This window comes from Macaca fascicularis, chromosome 5, assembly GCF_037993035.2.
Source record: "Macaca fascicularis isolate 582-1 chromosome 5, T2T-MFA8v1.1".
NCBI lineage: Eukaryota > Metazoa > Chordata > Mammalia > Primates > Cercopithecidae > Macaca > Macaca fascicularis.
Genome location: NC_088379.1, coordinates 92,965,721 through 92,987,807, shown reverse-complemented (window position 1 = coordinate 92,987,807; position 22,087 = coordinate 92,965,721). Strand labels below are relative to the sequence as shown.

General features: G+C 42.0%; 1 protein-coding gene, 1 long non-coding RNA gene and 1 pseudogene across 7 annotated transcripts in view; 1 reads left to right on the top strand and 2 right to left on the bottom strand.

The window, feature by feature from the left end:
• NUDT9 (nudix hydrolase 9) overlaps positions 1 to 8,145 on the bottom strand; it is a 36,043-nt gene extending 27,898 nt beyond the window's left edge. For 2 of the 4 annotated variants that reach the window (XM_045392641.2, XM_065545235.1), the window contains exon 1: positions 7,764 to 8,097. In XM_045392641.2, coding sequence (XP_045248576.1) covers positions 7,764 to 7,870 — 107 coding nt within the window. In that variant the 5' untranslated portion in view covers positions 7,871 to 8,097. Of the gene's footprint in view, positions 1 to 7,763 lie in introns of all 4 variants that reach the window. The other 2 variants (XM_005555373.4, XM_005555372.3) reach the window with 2 other exon arrangements.
• A 102-nt stretch (positions 8,146 to 8,247) lies between these two features.
• Positions 8,248 to 21,607, top strand: LOC135970953 (uncharacterized). 3 transcript variants are annotated; one of them, XR_010586896.1, is made up of 4 exons: positions 8,248 to 8,370; positions 16,849 to 16,941; positions 18,142 to 18,400; positions 20,348 to 21,607. It is a non-coding gene; the product is annotated as an uncharacterized lncRNA (long non-coding RNA). The 3 variants fall into 3 exon arrangements; XR_010586895.1 differs by lacking the exon at positions 20,348 to 21,607 and having other exon boundaries at positions 18,142 to 18,617; XR_012434938.1 differs by lacking the exons at positions 16,849 to 16,941; positions 20,348 to 21,607 and having other exon boundaries at positions 18,142 to 18,617.
• LOC102131521 (large ribosomal subunit protein bL19m pseudogene) lies at positions 19,740 to 20,335 on the bottom strand (annotated as a pseudogene).
• Positions 21,608 to 22,087: the final 480 nt, after the last annotated feature.

The window sequence follows — 22,087 nt, the reverse complement described above, 5'->3', positions numbered from 1 at the left end:
AGTGCTATAATACAATACTATTTTTATAAAGCAAGGACATAAAAAATAAGTACATACATTTTGGTGCATGTATATAATGTATTAGTTTTCTATTGAAGCCATAACAAATCACCACAAATTCAACGACTTAATACAAATTCATTCTCTTACAGTTTTGTAGGTTAGAAGTCCAACAAAGGTCTCACTGGGCTAAAGGCAATTTACCAGCAGGGCTGCATTCCTTTCTGGAGACTCAAGAGTTAAAAATTCATTCGCCTCCCTTTCCCAGCTTCTAGAGGGAATCCCTATTCCATCTGCATTCTGTGGCTCATGGCCCCCTTCCATCATCTTCAAAGCCAGCAACATAGAATCTCTCTCTGACCATTCATTAGTAGTCATATCTTTGATCACGGCCAGGTCATTTTTTAAGGACTCTCAATTACATCAGGCGCGCCTTCCAGGATGCTCTCCCCATCTCAAAGTCCTTAACCTTCATCACATCTGTACTCTCTTTTGCTATGTAAGGCAACATATACACAGGTTCCAGGTATTAGGATGCATGCATACTTGGGGGGCCATTATTCTGCTTACCACAAATGTCTATACTATTTATTATATAAGCATATATAGAAGAATCCACATAATCAGGTTCTTAACATAAGCTAGGAAATAAGGGGCTGATGTGAATAGACGCAGAAGCAAACAGGAAGAGGGAAAAGGAAGGAAGAAGAAGAAAAAGGAAAGGGAGGGGGAAAGGGGAGTAGAGGAGAGAAGAAAAAGAGGATGGGGGGGAAAGAAGAGAGAGTGGCAAAGATGGGGAGGAAAAGGGGAGAGAGAAAAGGAGAAAAGGAAAGGGAGTTGCAAGAAAGGATAAGCAAAAAAGAGAAAAACAGATTTTAAAAAAAAAGGATAAGAAATAAAACGGAAGAAAAAGGAGAAAAGGAAACAAGGAAAAAAAGAGAAGGAAAAAAGACTCCCAAACATACCAAATAAAGTGAGGTATGCCTGATCAAATTTAAGCAATTAGGGAAAATTACATAATTATATATATATATACAAAAAGAAACTTATCAGTGGGGCATGCTGGCTCACGTCTGTAATCCCGACACTTTGGGAGGCCAAGGCAGGAGGACTGCTTGAAGCTGGAAGTTCAAGACCACCCTAGGTGAGATAGTGAGACCCTTATCTCTACAAAAAATTTTAAAAGTTAGCCAGGCATGCTGGTACATGCCTGTAGTTGCTGCTACTCAGGAAGCTGAGGTGGGAGGATCTCCTGAGTCCAGGAGGTTAAGGTTGCAGTGAACCATGATCACGCCACTGCACTCCAGCCTGGGCAACATAATGAGATCCTGACTCATTAAAAAAATAAGAAACCCTTTTTTTTTTTTTTTAATTAAAATTCTTAACCTGACTTACAAGAACTGCCTACTAGACTTCCTCCTGGTCCCTCTTCAGTGTATACAGTGTATATATGTACCTACCATTAGGTATCATACACAAGTTTCACTGCCCTAAAGGCAGTGAATTTTATGTGTACAATTCCGTAACAGTTGATGCGTGTCATTATACATTTGTCCAAACCATAAAGTACGAGACCAAGAGTAAACCCTGATATAAACTACAGGACTTTGGGTGACAAAGCGTCAATGTAGGTTCGATTGTAACAAACGTATGGCTCCGTGGCTCTGTGGGGATGCTGACGATGAGGGAGGCTAAAGTCCTCTGTGCTACCCCAATTCATCCAACTCCTGATCTTTTTACTGTCTCCACAGTTATGCCTTCAAGAATGCCATACAGTTGGAATCATACAGCCTTCCTTCAGTTAATAATACGCATTTAAGATTCCTCCATGTCTTTTCATGGCTTGATAGCTCATTTCTTCTTAGCACTAAATAGTATCCCATTGGCTGGATGTACCGCAGTTTATTTACCCATTCATCTATTGAAGAACATCTTGGCTGCTTCTAAGTTTTGGCAGTTATGAATAAAACTGCTATAAACATTTGTGTGCAGGTTTTTGTGTGGACATAAATTTTCAGTCCATTGGGTAAATACCAGAGTGTGACTGCTGCATTATAAATGTTGAGTTCTGTAAGAAACTGCCAAACTGTCAGTTGGATTTTTAACCGGTTTCATTCTTTCCTATTTTTGTGCGTCTACAGTTTTATGTACTATTCAAGCTATTCTCTTTCATCACATTAAAAGACTCTGAAACAATTACTATTTCATTTTACACTCACTTTACATCTGTAAAGTGTTGTAAAACACCCCAAAATCGGGAAACCCTAACCAATAAAGAAGTGAATATCCCCAGACGGGCTGAAAACTAGTGTAAGGTGAGCGAATATCTGATTTGTGACTAACTTTATTAAAAGCGGTAGGTTCATTCACTTCCATGCTGTGACGACTGTCTTGCTTCAGCTGCCACAGTTTAGGTAATGTACATAATGAATATTCTGAAAATAAAGAGTCCCTCCCTCACCTTAAACCCATACTCAATAAAAAATGAATACATATATGAAACACATTTATCAAAATTAGCAGACTTCAGGTGTTTTAAAAAGCAAAATTTTAACATATGGAACCCTAATCTCTAACTGAACTCTATTACAGAATGAGTTATGTTTCACGGTTTGGGAGTAGGGCAAGAAAAAAGTTAGGGCCATTAATTAAATACCCAACAGTAAACACTAATCCTGTTCCACTCCAACCCACCCAAGTACCAAAAATGTTTAAATAACTTAAGGCTCTTTGTTCCTTGATTTAGCAATAAAATGTTTATGGAATTCCACCAACCTACCTACTTGACAAGCCAGACTTACACACTGGATTATTTACTTTTCTAAAACAAATTTAATTGTGCAAGAGCAAAAATTCAGACTATACATCTTATCACATCAAGAAGTGTTAACACTGCTATCTAAATATGCTATTTAAATGTGATACACTGTAAGGTAACAGAAAAAAGAATACTTGTAATATACACACACACAGCCTACACCTTTGTATTGTATTACTGAACAAGTGCAAGAAATATATTTGGCCTAGCAAATGGAAACTAAGTAATTGACAAAGTTCATTTACATGGCAAAAACCAGTTCTTAAGACTGGTAAACTTTAAAAAATGCAATACTGACATGGTGCTTTGAAATAAAGAAAATCTGCAACAATCATATTGTCATAACCACAGATAAATACAGACAGTGATTGCTATGTGCAAGACGCTGTTCTAAGCACTGTAAATTAACTCACTTGATCCTCACAACTGAGTTCAGTTACTTTTTTTTTTCTTAACCTTTTTTTTTTTTTTTGAGACAGGGCCTCACTCTGTTACCCAGGCTGGCGTGCATTGGTACAATCATGGCTCACTGCAGTCTCGACCTCCCAGGCTCAAGCAATCCTCCTGCCTCAGTCTCCTGAGTAGCTGGGACTACAGGCATGTGCTATCACACCTGGCTTTTTTTTTTTTTTTCTTTTTTTCTTTTGGTTTCGTTTTGTCTTTTTGTTGAGGGAGCGGTTTGGTAAATCAGGTAGGCTCAGAGACTCCCAATTTTGTTTATTTTTTGTAGAGATGGGGTCTCACTGTATGTTGCCCAGGCTGGTCTTGAACTCCTAGGCCCAAGCAATGTTCCTGCCTCAGACTTCCAAAGTGCTGAGATTACAGGTGTGAGCCTCCACACCAGGCCATATTATCTTTTTTCCTTTTTTTTCCAAAGAAATAAGAACATTAAGGCCAGGTGCAGTGGCTCACACCTGTAATCCCAGCACTTTGGGAGGCTGAGGCAGGAGGATCGAAAGGTCAGGAATTCGAGAACAGCCTGGCCAACATAGTGAAACCCGGTCTCTACTAAAAATACAAAAAAATTAGCCAGGCATGGTAGCAGTCACCTGTAATCCTAGCTACTCAGGAGGCTGAGGCAGGAGAATCACTTGAACCTGGGAGGCGAAAGTTGCAGAGAGCCAAGATTGTGCCACTGCATGCACATCAGCCAGGGCGACAGTGCGAGACTCCATCTCAAAAAAAAAAAAAAAAAAAAAAAAGGAAATAAGAACCATTAAGAACCAGAGAGGTAAATAAGTTTACCAAGGTCACACAATTGAGTAGAAATCAGGATCCAAACCTAGGCAAGCTGTCTTAGAATTCCAGGCTCTTAACACTATGCTTTACTATCTCTATTTCATTTTTAGTTCATTCATGTGTTTTATGTATTCACAGGAATAAAACAATGTTCTACACATGTGACCCCAACAGATCCTTCCGGAAGATTTATATGTTGTGCTATTTAAAAGCATTCACCACATCTTTGTAATATAATACCTTTTTTCTAGAAAACCTACACTTGATGACTGGGAGCAGTGTCTCACACCTATAATCCCAGCTCTTTAGGAGGCCAAGGCAGGAGGATCACTGGAGCCCAATAGTTTGACACCAGCCTGGGCAACATAGGGAGACCCACCTCTACAAAAAAAAATAAAAAATTTTTAATTAGCCAGGCACGGTAGCACGCACCGGTAGTACCAGATACTCAGGATGCTGAGTTGGGATAATCATTTGAGCCCAGGAGGTTGAGACTGTAGTGAGTCATGATCACACTACTGCACTCCAGCCTAGGTGACAGAGCAAGAAAAAAAGGAAATGAACATTTGAAACCTTCTAGTAATCACAAAAACTAAGTGCAAAACTGTCATTTTCTGGGTTTTTCCAAATTATCAAAGACTGGTAAAATTCTTTTTTTTTTTTTTTTTTTTAAAGACAGGATCTCGGCCAGGCATGGGGGCTCACACCTGTAATCCCCGGCACTTTGGGAGGCAGAGGCGGAGAGATTACCTGAGGTCAGGAGTTCGAAACCAGCCTAGCCAACATAGTGAAACCCCATCTCTACTAAAAATATAAAACTTAGCCAGGCATGGTGACAGGCGCCTGTAAACCCAGCTACTCGGGAGGCTGGGGCAGGAGAATCGCTTGAACCTGGGAAGTGGAGGTTGCAGTGAGTGGAGATGGTGCCACTGCACTCCAGCCTGGGTGACAAGAGTGAGACTCCATCTCAAAAACAAAAAAAAAAGGAAAAGAACATTAGGGACAGGGTCTTGCTCTGTCACTCCGGCTGGAATGCAGAGATGCAATCACAGCTTACCACAGCCTCAAACTCAACTCCTGAGCTCAAGCAATTCTACTGATCACTTAGTAGTCTCTGAGCCTACTCTGCTCCTATGATAGTGAGGACTACACATGCATGCCACCAGGCCCAGTTAATTTTTTTTTTTTTTTTTTTTTTTTTAAAGAGACAAGGGTCTTGCTAAGTTGCCTAGACTGGTCTCAAACTCCTGGCCTCACATGATCCTCCTGCCTCAGCCTCCCAAAGCACTGGGATTACAGGTGTTAACCATGGTGGCTGGCTGTAAAACTTTTCTTCTTGGCCGGGCGCGGTGGCTCACGCCTGTAATCCCAGCACTTTGGGAGGCCGAGGCGGGCGGATCACGAGGTTAGGACATCGAGACCATCCTGGCTAACACAGTGAAACCCCGTCTCTACTAAAGAATACAAAAAATTAGCCGGGCATAGTGGCGAGCGCCTATAGTCCCAGCTGCTCAGGAGGCTGAGGCAGGAGAATGGCGTGAACCCAGGAGGTGGAGGTTGCAGTGAACCGAGATTGTGCCACTGCACGCCAGCCTGGGCCACAGACCAAGACTCCGTCTCAAAAAAAAAAAAAAAACTTTTCTTTGTTTTTCTTAAGACATTGTATCACTCTGTCACCCAGAATGGAATGCAGTGGCAAGATCTCAGCTCACCGCAACCTCCTACCTCCCCGGCTCAAGCTATTCTGCCATATTAGTTACCAGGTACGTGGCACATTTGTTAACTGTTGGCTTTTTCTTTAAAGCCAGTACAGTCTCTGGTTCTGGATATACCTGCCTCATCTAGGGTTCCCAGAGTTATAAAAACGAAGAAGAATTGCCAAGCAAGTTTACAATGTTCTGCTGGCATCTAACAAAAAAAGCATTAGAGATTTCCAGAGAGCACATACGTGTATTCCTTCCTTCCTCAAATCCCACTGGAAGAAAATAAAGATAAAGGGAAATAAAATCCATACCAGGAGAAGGAATAAATGCCACCAGTGAATGACAGATGTTAACCAACTTCAGGAAGATGAAAAGTAGTTGGAATACTGACCTTCAAACCAGAGTAGGACAAAGTAAATTTAAGAATATGCACCAAGGACAGGCGTGGTGGCTCACGACTGTAATCCCAGCAATTTGGGAGGCTGAGACGGGCAGATCACGGGGTCAGAAGTTCAAGACCAGATCAGCCTAACCAAGGTAGTGAAATCCCGTCTCTACTAAAAAATACAAAACAATTAGCTGGGCGTGGTGGCGCGCGCCTTTAGTCCCAGCTACTTAAGAGGTTGAGGCAGAAGAATCCCTTGAACCCAGGAGGCAGAGGTTACAGTGAGCCGAGATCGCGCCACTGCGCTCCAGCCTGGGCGACAGAGTGAAACTCCGTCCAAAAAAAAAAAAAAAAAAACACCAAAGGATTAGGGGGAGATGCTATTCCTACAAGCTGAGCCGAGTTAGAGGTTTCAAGCTTGAAGTCAGTGGGCCCAAAGGTCATAAATTGGCAGCGGGACAAAAACCATGGAAATCACTCAATCCTCCTCCCTCCCCACTCTCCAAGCAAAAACTCCAAAATAGTTATGTTTGTCTCCAAGATAAAGTCAAAAGTTTTTTAGAAATGAAGGGGTAGGACCCCTATTGTGAATACTGCTGTTAAGAGTACACAGCAGAAACTTAGGCTTAACAATTTTACAGTTCACACTGAGGAAACAAAGTTAAACAGCTATACTCAGCGGAGAAGCTGCTCCTCCACTACTGTAAAGCCTGAAGCAAAAGGCAGGTTCCCAGCCTATCCGTCTGGTACCTGCTCACATGCCCTCAACTGAAACCTTCCTATCTAGGCGACCTGGTACAAAAAGCCACAAGTCAATTAGCGACCCGTGTACTGAAAACAAGACCTATTACTCACATTAACCAAAATATAGACAGATAACCAGTGCCCATCAGACGTTGGAGAAAAAGCAACAGAAGGAAACAGGCCCAAAAAGACACAGAACTATTGACCAACAGTAAACAGATTCAGGAAACAGATTTTCTTTTCTAATTATCATCTTTGTAGATTCAAGAGACTTTTAATATCTATAAGTAAGAAAAGGCTGCTGCCCCTAGGACCCTGTGTTTACTAACTCAAAGAATAAAAACTGGAGAAGGAAAGAACAGAAGGAGGTAGTCTAAGACACCATAAATCCCTAAATTTATCCACAATAGACAAATTAAAAAAAAAAAAAAAAAGGAGGTAGATAGCAAATATATTATCTACCCTGGAAAGGGGGTGGGGGAATAGTGATTTCACTTTTCATTTTACATCATTTTCAAGCTGTTTTAACTATGTACATATATTAATTCTAATAACAATGTTTTAAGTATTAACCATAAAAAAAAATGGCACGGGACACCATCACCCCAAACAAGTGCTATTTAAACTCTCTCGTGATACTAACAAAGATTTACGGAGGATGGCAAATTTCAAAATAAGAGATCAAAAAGGGTCCCTGCCACTCGTTTTCCTCAAAAGCTAGATAAAACATTTTACAGCCTTTTTGAAAACTTGCATATGACTAGAAAAACCCGGCAGACAAAGCAAAGCCTACAGAATACGCCGGAAATAAAGGTGGTTCCCACCCCAACTCAGGGTCTAGGGCAAATGAGCCGGCAGTAGGAAGGTGCAATACCTGAACGCAGGGATGCCGCGGCAGCCAGGGGACTTGACAGTCACAGAGGCCAAGGCCACAGAGAGAGACACTGCAGCTAAAGCCCTTCCCAGGAGCCGTCCGGCCATCAGCGCCCCGAGGGCGGCTTCGCGATGCCAGGTTGCTCTTAGTTGGTGCCTCCGCCTCCCCACAACCCACAGCTCCGAGTCCCGGCCCCCCGTATCTAGTGGGCACTAGGACCCGGCTGCCGTTGGGTTCCCGAACGGGAGTAGCTGTGCCTACCTATAAATCACAAATCAAGCGCCCTCCCACGCTAGAGTCCAAGTCTTTACCCAGTGCATCGAGAAAAATCCACACCAGCACGTGACGCACAGCGTCAGCTGCCGGAGGAACCGCAACCAATGACGTCGTAACTTTCTGGCTGCGTAATGGCGCTTTACGGCCGCGCCGCAAAGCAAAGGTCGTGCGTTGCCGGCTTCGTAGCGCCTTCGGTCTCCGACTTCCCAGACTTCCCAGTCTGCGCAGGCGTACTTGGAGCCGAAGGGAACTACCAAGAAAGTACCAAAGGAAAGGAAACGTCTAACAGACGAGGAACTGGAAGGGGAATAAGTGGGAAAGAAGCAAAGAGGTTTGAGAGAGACTTGTTGCCCTGGGTTTTGTTTGTGTGTTTGCTTTTTGAGACAAGAGGCTGGCTCTGTCGCCCAGGCTGGAGTGCAGGGGCGCGATGTCAGCTCGTTTCCGCCTCAACCTCCTGGGCTTAAGCGAGTCTCCTGTCTCAGCCCGCGACGTCGCTGGGACTGTAGGCACACACCGCCATACCTGGCTAATTTTTGTATGTTTTGTAGAGACATTTTTGCCGTGTTGCCCAGGCTGGTCTCCAACTCTCAAGCTCAAACAATCCAACTGCCCTGGGCCTCCTCACAGGCGTGAGCCAACGCTCCTGGCCCTGCCCTGGTTTTTTAAGGCAGTAAGTTGTTGCAGAACCACGCGGGTTTTAGCCATATTTTGAATAGTACTTGGTTATGGGAATGAAACCGCCTTTGCAAAATTATAACTGATTTAGGAGGCCGAGGCGGGATCACTTGTGGTCAGGAGTTCAAGACCAGCCTGGCCAACGTGATGAAACCGCCTCTCTACTAAAAATACAAAACTTAGCTGGGCATGGTGGCCCACGCCTGTAGTCCCAGGTACTCAGGAGGCTGAAGCAGAGAATCGCTTGAACCCGGGAGGCGGAGGTTGCAGTGAGCCCAGGTCACACCACTGCACTCCAGCCTGGGCGACCAGAGAAATGTCTTTAGGGAAAAAAAAAAAAAAAAAAACCTCTGCTCCCTGAATGCTCAGGGAGACTGATTTGAGTAATAAAAAAAACTCGGGTCTCCCACACAGCCGGCTCTGCCTGAATTACTTTTTCTCTATTGCAATTCCCCTGTCTTGATGAATCAGCTCTGTCTAGGCAAGGGGGAATGGTGAACCCCTTGGGCGGTTACAGCAAGAGGAGATAGTGCAGAGACTCGGCCCTCCTATCTTGAAGCATTTCTCGGTTTTTTGTTTTTGTTTTTGCTTTCTTAACCAAGTTGTCTGCTCCAAATGCTGGATTTCATTCACAAGGCTTTGCCAGGACCAGGTGTGGGCCTTGGAAACTCGTGGAGGAGAAAAGCTATGAAAATAGGCACACAACCTGGAGAAGGAACAGAGGCCAATACCCTTAATACTGGGGAAGAAACTCGAGAGGCAAAAATTAGCCAAACGGACACACTGAAAGTTGGAAACCCAGATTGTCCAAAGCAGCTTGTAATCAGGCTTACCTCATTTATACTAGCTTATTGATGTGGCAAATACTTGACTTTTGCTTACATGAGCCGCTATTTCTGTGCGGTTCCAATACACCGAGGTTACAAAACTGACCATCTTAAGAGCCAGATTAATCAAATTTTGACAACCATTGTTCTGAAAACTGCAGAACTCTTGATAGGTATTGACTGTTCAAACCTTTACACTGTCAACCTAGCTGTGTCTCAGATGCTGAGGCACGAAATAGAATTTAAAGCATTTGCTTTAGCCAAAGTGAGGACAGCTGCCCAGAAGACCCAGACCCAAGTAACCTTGAGTGTGAGCTCCTGTCCGCCTTCGTTACAATCAGGTTTTTAAAGGCAAAAAGGGGACAGGGAGTTGACTGATACAAAGTTGTAAAGAATTACTGGTTTGTAGAAATAGCATTGATTAGTGAATGGCTATATATTAAGCTATAGAGTGTGAGTTACAGTGTCCAGTGTGCCATTATTAGGTTAATTGGTAGCTACTTGTGGCTATAGCAAGCAGTTTAAAGAGATGAATACATAACAAAGTGGGGAATAGGTGTAATTGCTGTCTCATTTTAATGTCTCTCTGGGCCTGATAATTTTAAAGGATTCACCTTCCTCATGTAAAAGTTCTTTTCTCAGCACTGAGAGACTTAATTATACTCTAGCATAGCTTCCAGTAGCTTAAGGCCTTGTCCCTAGGCTGGTCCCAGACCCCATTAAAATGCTTCCCTGAAATCAAAACTCAATGCCTGGAGAATTTACTGTTTGTTCCAGCCAAAACTTGGTGATAGGCAGATAGGTCACTGGACCCCTTCTTAGAGCAGTTACCTTAGAAATCTTGTTTCTCTACCCTTCGTGATGTAAGTCTACCACCCAAAACAGTTTCCTCAAAGACTTGGGAGCCATCTCTTTGAAATGTAAATATTCAGGGAGATAATTCACCCTAGCTCCTGGTCCCTATAGGAGGCAAGTACCTTGCTTTAGCTAGCACCACTGCCTCATATCATGAAGATAGAAGTTTGTTTCTTCTCTGGATACAAGCCAGTTAACAAACCCAAATGGCGTAGTCACATCAATCAACAAACCACCGCCCCCCCCCCCAGCCGCCCGCCACCCCCCAAAACTTAAGATCCTTTTGTGCCTTTCTCTGTTGCATACCTCAGCCTTTTGTTTCAGGGAAGTGTGGGGTTTGTTCATATTACACTCTCTTCCCTATTGGACTGGCATTACTGAATATAAAGTCTGTCCTTACTGCTTTAACTAGTGTCCAGCTTCGTTTATTTTGACTGCTATCTCAGGTTGAGAAGTAGTATTATTGAAATGTGCATTTTAAAAATAAATATCTGTACTTGGCTTCCTCTTGTCAGATAAACTTTGCTCTCAAAGTTGTTAATCACTGCTTAAGTTGGAAATGTATTAGACTGGCTCTGTTCATCAAGTTCAGCGTTTCCAAAGTCTGCTGACAAATTAGTCAAGAGAGAGGACAGGAGAAAAGCAGTGAGTTACAAAGTCAACAAGCAAAGAAAGGGAGCAACAGAAAGTAGTTCTCACAGGAAGCTCCTCAGACCCTAGTCTTCTAACTCCACATTCCTTAAGGGGAGGCTAGCGTGAACTTAGTTTGATGAACTACACAACTGTGCAAACAAAACCAATTCCATGGCACTGAAACCAAATCGCAGTTAGCTGGGACAGCCAGATCTCCTGGGTTCCTCCCTTCGGGGATGCCTACTCCCATGTCTTCTAGGGTGTAGTGAGTGCATGTTCCGCAACCTGCTCTTGGGTAAAAAAAAAAAAAAAAAAAAAAGAAATCTCATTATCAAATTACCCACGTCCTAAATTAGTTAAACAGATGTCATCAGAATTTAAGTAAGGAGAAGTAAGGACTTTTTTAAAATTTATGAAGCATATACCAACTTCAAGGACATCTTACAATAGTTGGTGAGACAGGCCAATGACGCTGAGAAATGAGAATTTTTAAATAGGAAAGTGACATATGTGATCATTGGAATTGATGGGTATGCTAAAAGAGTAATTCAGAATCTCAACTATTTCCCTGATATAGTTTGGATATTTGTCCCCCGCAATCTCATGTTGAAATGTATTCCCCAGTGTTGGAGGTGGGGTCTGGTGGGAGGTGTTTGGGTCATGAGGGTAGATCCCTCATGGCTTGGTGCTGTCCTTGTCATAGTGAGTTCATGTGATATCTGGTTATTTAAAGATGTATGACACCTCCCCCACCTCTTTCAGGCTCCCAGTCTCACCAAAATGTCAGCTCCCCTTTGCCTTCCACCATGATTGTAAGCTTTCTCAGGCCTCACCAGGAGCCAAGCAGATGCCCAGCACCATGCTTCCTGTACAGCCTGTAGAACTGTGAGCCAAGCAAACCTCTTTTCTATCAGGGGAACCCACCCCCAATATTTCAACATAGGTTCTTTCTATTTTCCATAACTGTCGGCCAGCTGAGAAATAAAGAGAAAGAGTACAAAGAGAGGAATTTTACAGCTGGACCACCGGGGATGACATCACATATCAGTAGGACCATGATGCCCACCTGAGCCACAAAACCAGCAAGTTTTTATTAAGGATTTCAGAAGGGGAGCGGGTATACGAACAGGGAGTAGGCCACAAAGATCACATGCTTCAAAGGGCAAAAGACAGAACAAAGATCACATGCTTCTGAGGAAACAGGACAAGGGCAAAATCAGAACTCTTGGATAAGGGTCTATGTTCATCAGTGCAAGTATTGTCTTCATAAACATCTTAACAGAAAACAAGATTCAAGAGCAGAGAACCAGTCTGACCAAAACTTTACCAGGATGAAGTTTCCCAATTCTAGTAAACCTGAGGGTACTGCAGGAGACCAGGTCGTATCTCAGTCCTTATCTCAACCACATAGGACAGACATTCCCAGAGCAGCCGTTTATAGACTGCCCCCGAGGAATGCATTCCTTTCCCAGGGTCTTAATATTGATATTCCTTGCTAGGAAAAGAATTTAGCAATATCTCTCCTACTTGCATGTCCATTTATAGGCTTTCTGCAAGAAGAAAAATATGGCTCTTTTTGCCCAACCCCACAGGCAGTCAGACCTTATGGTTGTCTTCCCTTGTTCCCTAAAAATTGCTGTTATTCTGTTCTTTTTCAAGGTGCACTGATTTCATATTGTTCAAACACACATGTTTTACAATCAATTTGTACAGTTAACACAATGATCACAGTGGTCCTGAGGTGACATACATCCTCAGCTTATGATGATAACAGGATTAAGAGATTGAAGACAGGCATAAGAATTATAAAAGTATTATTTGGGAACAGATAAACGTCCATATTAAAATGAAATCTTCACAACTTGTGTTCCTTTGCTGCAGCTCCAGCCGGTCCCTCTGTTCGGGGTCCCTGACTCCCTGCAACACTTTTCTTTATAAATTACGCAGTCTCAAGTATTTCTTTTTTTTCTTCTTTTTTTTTTTTTTTTTTTTTTTTTGAGATGGAGTCTCGCTCTGTTGCCAGGCTGAAGTGCAGTGGCGTGATCTCGGCTCACTGCAACCTCCACCTCTGGGGTTCAAGCGATTCTCCTGCCTCAGCCTCCTGAGTAGCTGGGACTACTCGGCCCACGCCACCAAGCCCAGCTAATTTTTTGTATTTTTAGTAGAGACAGAGTTTCACCATGTTGGCCAGGATGATCTCAATCTCTTGACCTCGTGATCTGCCCACCTTGGCCTCCCAAAGTGCTGGGATTACATGCATGAGCCACCATGCCCGGCCTCAAGTATTTCTTTATAGCAATGCAAGAATGGTCTAACGTATTCTCTCTTTTTTTTTTCTCTTCCATTCATTTAGTCATTGTAAACAAACATTCTCTGAAAAGGAATTTGGAGGGAAGAGACTTTATTCCAGTGGACAGTTTGCAAACCAGGGAAACATGGCCTTTGGTGTAAAACAAAAGTGTGCTCCAGAGAACAGAGAGAGGGTTTGGATTTTATAACCAAAATTGCCACCCAGATTACTAATTAGGTCTGTTTATACAAATGAGGGATTCAAACTAGCTTAGTTCTGATTGATTGACACAGCTGAGCTCCTGTTTGTTGGTTCGGGTGAGTTTCGTAAATCCCAAAGTTCAATAGAGGTGTGAGTTTTCAGTGAACTCAGAGTATGTGTGTGACCTTTAGTAAGCAAATGGCCACTTGTTTAAAATTTGTTAGCCACATGGGATCCATCTTAAAGGATTGCCTCTTTCAGGTTTGCATTTATTCACATTATACCATAATGACAAATAATACTATTTACCAAGCACACCACCCCAGGTGCCAGGAATACAGTTGTGAACAAGATGGACAAGGTCTTACTCTCATGAAGCTTACTTTATAGGAGAGGGAAATAAACGTTAATAAGTAAACCGATAAACTAGGAATTCCAGATTAGGAAAAGTGCTGTGAAGGAAATAGATAACTTGCTGAGGGACAGAATAGTTGAGGGAGAAGTGACTACTTTAGATTGCAGGGGGAGGATGTCTTTTCTGATGAGGTCACATTTGTGCAGAGACCTAAGGACATGAAGCTGCCAGTCATTGAAAAAGCTGGGAAAAGAGCATTCAAGGCAGGTAAGACTGTACGTTGAAAAAACAGATCTGAGGTAGGAAAGAAATAATAATAATCAAGGAGGCCGGGCACAGTGGCTCACTCCTGTAATCCCATCACTTTGGGAGGCCAAGGCAAGTGGATCATCTGAGGTCAGGAGTTCAAGACCGGCCTGACCAACATGGTGAAATCATGTCTCTACTAAAAATACAAAAATTAGCCGAGCATGGTGGTAGCCGCCTGTAATCCCAGCTACTCAGGAGGCTGAGGCAGAAGAATCGCTTGAACCCGGGAGGCGGAGGTAGCAATGAGCCAAGATCATGCCATTGCACTCCAACCTGGGCGCCAGAGCAAGACTTTATCTCAAAAAAATGAAATAAAATAAAATAGCCAAGGAATAGAAAGACCAATAAACTAAAGCATAGTAAACTAGGGGCATAATAATCTGTATTTAGGCCAGTATGGTGGACACTGCTGGCTGCTTCCCAATACCCATTAATTCTTTCTTCCACATTATGTGTAGAAATAGGCCTAGTTTTAACTTCTACCTCCCTAATTCTCTCTGCAGCTAAAGGGAGCATGTGGCTCTTTCTGGTCAATGAAATGAAAGTGGAAGTCTACTGTGTGGGTCTTCCGGAAAGGGTATTGTTTTCCTGGTAAAAAGGAATTAGCTCATTTCATAAGCACCATTTACCCTTTGCCATTTCGCCTCCTTCCTTTATTCCAGCTTGAAAGGAGGACATAATTCCTAGAGAAGGAGGAGATATCCTGAGAACAATACTGACAAAAACCACACAGTATGGATGGCAGAGTAGGGTGCAAGAAGGAGCCTGTCTTTTATGACTTCCTCAAGTAGATGCACTGGCCCTGGACAGCTGGCTTCTGGACTAATCAAGAAAATAAACCCTATCATTATGATTGTGTTAATTTTATGTAAAAATCCTGACTCAAGACTTAAACATCTAAGGCCTTACACACCATTCTGAGGAATTGGGATCTTATCCCAAGTGCAATGATAAGCCGTTAAAACTCCACCAAATTTTATTGTTCACAACATAGAGAAGTAGATGTTATAAACATTGAAACTGGATAAACAGCAGCATTCAAGTGGGCATTGTGTGGGATCAGGATACTGGATTCTTCATACTTGCTTATTTTATTTTTTTTTTTTAGATACAGAGTCTCGCTCTGTTGCCAAGGCTGGAGTGCAGTGGGGTGATCTTGGCTCACTGCAACCTCTGCCTCCCAGGTCCAGGCGATTCTCCTGCCTCAGCCTCCTGAGTAGCTGGGATTACAGACGCACACCACCACGCCTGGCTAATTTTTGTATTTTTAGTAGAGATAAGGTTTCACTATGTTGGCCAGGCTGGTCTCGAACTCATGACCTCAAGTGATCCACCTGCCTCAAACTCCCAAAATGCTGGGATTACAGGTGTGACCACCACACCCAACTAATACTTGGTTCTACTACCGTCATCTCCCTCTTATTTCCCACAATTCACTGGGTCATAAGTAGCTTCCTTCCTTCTCTCTCTTTCCTTATGGAAAAAAACATTTTTTCATATCTTCTGTTTTTTCAGTTAAAGAAACCCTTCACACTCACCAGTCCTGCTTCTTGACAAGTTAATGCATGCAGAAGGATTTTTTAAAACCCCTTCTCACTTGACAAAGCCTGGCTTTCAAGATTAATCCTGTACTGGAGACTCAAAAATCCCATTTGACAGTTGCTTCTTTGTTCCAATTCATATGTATTCTTCCCCCTAAAGCATGAAAACCATTATTTCAAGGGATGGAGTGCCTCAGGGCAATAAGACATTCAAATATAAAAACATCTAAAAATATTTCAAAAATATTATGCTCATGGTGGTTTTTTTTTATTTTGTCTATGAAGTTTGGGCACATTCACTTCTCTATGCCTGTTTCCTTACCTATAAAATGAGGAGATATGGTAATCAACATCATAGAGCTATGAGAGTTAAAGAAGATAAATTTTATAAAATGTCCAAAAAAATTGTAATTATTATTTTTTTCAAGCATTTACAATGTGATACCTACAATTGGCTATATACTTTACACATATCACCACGTTTAGAGCTGACAATTACCCCCAGGAGGGCTGGTCTGATTGCCTCTACTTTAGAGATGAGGATTCAGACTTGGAGAAGTTAAATAACTTGCTCAACTTCACACAGCCTATCTAATAATTTCTAGAGTCAGATGTATTATTTTTCTATGGCTGCTATAACAAATTACCACAAATTAGTAGTTGAAAATAACAGGAATTTATTCTCTCACAGTTCTGGAGACTGGAAGTCCAAAATCAGTTTTGTTGTACCAAAATGAAAGTGTCTACTGGACCATGCTCTCACTGGAGGCTCCAGTGGAGAATCCATTCTTTGCCTCTTAGAGCTTCTGGTGGCTGCTAACATTCCATGGCTTGTGGCCACATCAGTCCAATCTCTGCTTCTGTGGTCACATTGCCTTCCCCTTTCCTGTTTGAATCAAATTTGCCTCTCCCTGTCTTCTTATTATTATTATTATTACTACTATTATGATTATTATTTGAGACAGTCTTTCTCTGTTGTACAAGCTGGAGTGCAGTGGCACGATCTCAGCTCACTGCAACCTCCACCTCCCAGGTTCAAGCGATTCCCCTGCCTCAGCCTCCCAAGTAACTGGAATTACAGGCATGCACCACCATGTCCAGCTAATTTTTGTATTTTTAATAGAGATGGGGTTTCACCATGTTGGCCAGACTGGTCTTGAACTCCTGACCTCAGCTGATCCACCTGCCTTGACATCCCAAAGTGCTGGTATTACAGGTATGAGCCACTGCACCCAGCCTCTCCCACTCTTTTGTAAGGACACTTGTGATTTCATTTAGTGCCCACCAGGATAATCTCACCATCTCAAAATTCTTATCTACATCTGCAAAGACCCTTTTTTCATGTTAGGTAACATTTATGGGTTCCAAGGATTAAGACCTGATATCTTTCATTATTCAGTTTGCTACATAAGGAATCAAATGTAGGTCTATATGACTATAAGCTTAAATTTCAACCATGCATTCGTCCACTTCATATTTATTAAATTCCTGATACATAGAAGCACTTTGGCAGATACTGTGGCTACGATGTGAAGCAAAACCAATCACCATTGGTTGATTTGGGCTGCCCTTATGAGCCAACAAGTTCGCTGGGGAGATAGATATTGGTAAAAATAATTATGCAAATGAATGCCAAATTGCAACTATGATACATGTTACGATAGGAGGTACATGGTGCTGTAGGAATTTGGTCAAGTCTGGGAAAGCTCCACATACTAAGAATTACTTGAGATGAGATCTGAAGGAAGAATGGGGTCACTAGACATAAAACGAAGAACAAGCAAAAATCCTTATGTAGTCCTGCTAGCACAAGGTCTGACACATGTAAGTGCTCATAAAATCAGTTTCCCTCTTCCCACTCTCCTCTCTTCCTTAAAGAATCTACTGGTGCAACTATAGTCTTATTGTAACAGACATAGAACTACTCCCATGGGGCTGTAGAACCACACAGGTTTCCCTAAGTGTCTTCCTAACTCATGCTCTGTGCTATAGTCCATGTAACATCTGTCTTCACAGGTCATAGTTCATCAGCGTAAATTTTGATAAATCTTTAATATACCTTGCTCCATCAAGACAGGAACCAAAAATTAAATACTTAGTTTGTAAAAAAAAAAAAAAAAAAAAAAAAAAAAAGCAAGCATTTTGTCAATGTACCGTGTTCCAAAATGGGATTGAGACATTGTCAAGACATTTGAAAAATCCCAACAAACCATCCATTAACCGAACTTTTTTTTTTTTTTTTTTTTTGAGACAGAGTCTTGCTCTGCTGCCCAGGCTAGAGTGCAGTGGCACGATCTTGGCTCACTGCAGCCTCCACCTCTCTGGTTCAAGCAATTTCCCTGCCTCAGCCTCCCTAGTAGTTAGGATTATAGGCTTTCGCTACCATGCCTGGCTAATTTTTTTGTATGTTTTGTAGGCACGGCTTTCTCCATGTTGGTCAGACTGGTCTCTAACTCCAGACCTCAGATGATCCACCCGCCTCGGCCTCCCAAAATGCTGGAATTACAGGCGTGAGCCACCGCACCCAGCCAACATTTATTTTTTTAAAAAAGATCTTGTCAATTCTAGCTCACATTGTTTATTAGGCAACAGAAAGTTGTTCAAAGACAGTCGTTGCAAATGTTACCATGTGTTACATAAAAGAAATTTCAGAAAATGTGCTTTTGCAGTTGAAAGTAAGTATTTTTCAAAGCTTTCATGGACTTTGTTTGTTTGTTTGTTTGTTTTAAGCCAGTCAAATTTAGCTGGGGGGAGGGGAGGGTTGTACACCAACTTTAGTGACACTAATGTTAATAAGTTCTGATAACTCACTACTGCTGGACCAGCCTAGCTGACATTTGCCATGTAAAGGAAATAAAATTATCTGATTTAACAGCTAATTGAAAAACAAAATATGGAATAGTTTTCCTTTTTTGTTTTAGATCTTATTCAATGTTATTTCTTAACCTTCTCAGATATTTCTTTTTTTTTTTTTTTTTTTTTTTTTTTTTTTTTTTTTGAGACTGAGTCTCACTCTGTCACCCAGGCTGGATTGCAGTGGTGCAATTTCGGCTCACTGCAACCTCCAGCTCTCAGGTTCAAGTGATTCTCCTGCCTCAGGCTCCCAAGCAGCTGGGATTACGGGCATGTGCCACCACATCTGGCTAATTTTTGTATTTTTAGTAGAGACAGGGTTTCCCCGTGTTGGCCAGGTTTGTTTCGAACTCCTGACCTCAAGTGATCTGCCTGTCTTGACCTCCCAAAGTACTGGGATTACAAGCGTAAGCCACCACACCCGGCCTAAATGTTCTATTTCTTAACCTGATGATGGGTACATAAATGTCCATTTTATTATTCTGTAAATCATACATTGTTGTTTATGATTTATTTCACAATTTATTTATTTATTTATTTATTTATTTTTTTTTTTTTTTTTTTTTGAGACGGAGTCTCGCTCTGTCGCCCAGGCTGGAGTGCGGTGGCGCGATCTCGGCTCACTGCAAGCTCCGCCTCCCGGGTTCACGCCATTCTCCTGCCTCAGCCTCCCGAGTAGCTGGGACTACAGGCGCCCACAACCGCGCCCGGCTAATTTTTTGTATTTTTAGTAGAGACGGGGTTTCACCGTGGTCTCGATCTCCTGACCTTGTGATCCGCCCGCCTCGGCCTCCCAAAGTGCTGGGATTACAGGCGTGAGCCACCGCGCCCGGCTATTTCACAATTTAAAAAAGATCACTCCACCTATTCTCCTTGCTCAAATTCCATGCTCATTAAAGAGCGTTCTGGTGATGCTCTGACTCCTATTGTAACTGTGCCTCCAGTAAGGGAATGGATATTGGACCATTTGGCTTGTATAATTCTTTTTTTTAGAGTAGTAAACTGGTGTGAAAGTTTTATTTTAGAAAAAAATACTAATGAAACAATGAATGCTTAGTTCATTTAATGACTGCGTTCTTATAAATGAAATTAAATTGGTCTCTCAATATGTTCTCTTAGAGCCAATATATCTTCTGCAAGTAACCAAATTCATACTCAGAATCAGGACTTTCTGGATGCTTCCATTTCATCCCATATTGCAGCTTCAATTTTTGAAACATCATATTCCCTCATCATATCAAATTCAAGTCACAGCTGTCTCTACTTCTAAGTTGCTTTCATTTGTTCTTCGGTGAAACAAAGATCAAATATTATTCCTTAAATATTAAAATTTGGACAGTCCCAGTATTTGGACGAGAGCTGAGGCTTCATTTTCAGTTTTCAGCTTATTAACAGGAACTTCTTGGCTAGGCTATTGTGCTACTGGCTTCATATTCACATCAACAGTGCTATATTCAGGAACGGCATCTCGTAACTACAGCAAGTTATCATCCAGCCATTTCTCTAATTAGACCACTTGAATCTCGGATTCGAAGATTATAAAGTTCAAAGCAAATCTTAACACCTTGTCCTTTGATAATATTCCTAAGGATAAAAGTAGCCCCAAGTACTTTTCCTGATCTCTAGATGCAAATCCCCAGAAACTGGCTGAGTTTTTTCACTGGCATATGAGTTAGCTATAGTAACACAAATAATACTTCCAAAATAGGATGAATGTGGAGTACTTTTCTCCTTTCTAACATAACTTTTCCTCCTTTTTGAAATTTCAGAGGATTTATTCTTCCCCTTGGAGGAATGAATTAGGGACTCAAGAACTGCAAGCAACAGAGGCCAACCCCCAGCCTGGAGACTCTGGCCTGGGCTTCTTGCAACCCTATGCCCCGCCACAATACGGGCCACCATGCTAGCTTGCTCACGTTGAGACTACCAGTCTCCATGTTTTAAATTAGTCATTTTTCTTCCTTTTGGTGAGTTCTGTAAGGTTCAATAAGTAACCTCTCATCAATATTTATTGCTGGAGAAAGAACTGAAAACTGTGAGTTTGCATCAAACAAACACTACTGTGTATAGTAGCAGTGCTGCAAGAAGTAGAACAAGAGCTATCTGGACATTCATCCACAGAGAGTTTGATTGATTTGGTGGCTGGGAGATGAGGGCATTCCTTGTGATTGCTTCTGTTTATGCCAGTGGAGACAAAGTGGTCAGCTGATGGTGAGGGAAGGAAAGGGAGTATAGACAGTTTGAGGAGAGAGGACAATGTGTGATATAGCCTCTTTTAGACAGTGGGAAAGGAAACATCGTAGGAAATTTCCTCCCAGGGAATATTTAATGATCCTTTGAGATTTGTATATGTGAATTCAATCAGCATGGTTGAGGCTGTTTTTTATTTTGTTTCAGGAATGCTCAGCTTTGTGGTGCAAACACAAAGTAGAAGAGAGCGGGGCTTAACTAGGGATTAGAGCATTGCTAGGAGAGTCCAATAGTGGGATCAAGCATCAGGAGAATGATTCTAATGAAGGACCATGGGTTCTAAGCTGAATAAGGGGAGAAGGGAGGAACTGAGTCAGGTAATCTGTAGTGGAAAGTGGAAGTCAGTTGATTGGAATACACTAGTCAAGCAGTTGCTCTAGTGCACTCAAGTGAGTGGGCTGGAAGGCTAGTAAGGGAGGGGTGGAGTGTGAGAGAGGGGGAGGTTCCAAGCTGAGATTGGGATGCTGTGCAGAACCAAGGATATCAAGGTCATTAATATAGCCACAAGAATGAGAGATAAAGACAACTGAGTAAAAGCCAAGTCAAACAAGCAATTTTTGGCGTTATCTAGTCTCTTCTCTGCACATTGGTCTCCAATATGTAACTATTTTACCGTTGCATGGTAACAGGAGACTTGGCAGTTCTCAGAGGACTTACCTTCCTGTTTATGAAAGAGCGGTGAACTCAGAGGTTATCACTGGTAGGTAGATGGTTAACACACAGTAAATAGACCTATAATTTAGATGGGAGTGATCATAGGACAAAGGCTAAATGTGACTTGGAAGGCTGCAAACAATAAAGGTGGCAAAAAAGGAGTAGTGTTGAATGGTTTTGACTCATGATGAAGGAAACTCAATAGTAGGAAAGAGGAACTGGATTAAGCCAATTCAACCTAATTCTTCGGGGTTATAAGTCAAGGACAAATAAACCTGCATACCCTTTTATTTACTCCTTTATCTCCACAAAAGGGAATATTTTCACTTGAAGTAAATCAAGCTATAGTGAATATCCACAGTAGCCTTGAAGAGGAAAGCAAGGATAACAAAACAAAGGTGGATAGTATATGAAAGCTTCAGAACCTCTTTCTTCCAGTAGGTTTAACATGAGGCACCAAATAACAGAAAACTGCAAATAAATTAGGGGGAAGCAGCACTGAGTTCAGGTGCAGAGTTTAATTTCAATCTCTTTCAAATCCCAGATTTAAAATTGTATAGTTTGGACATTGTATATAGCAAAATTCTTAGATAAGATATTCAGGT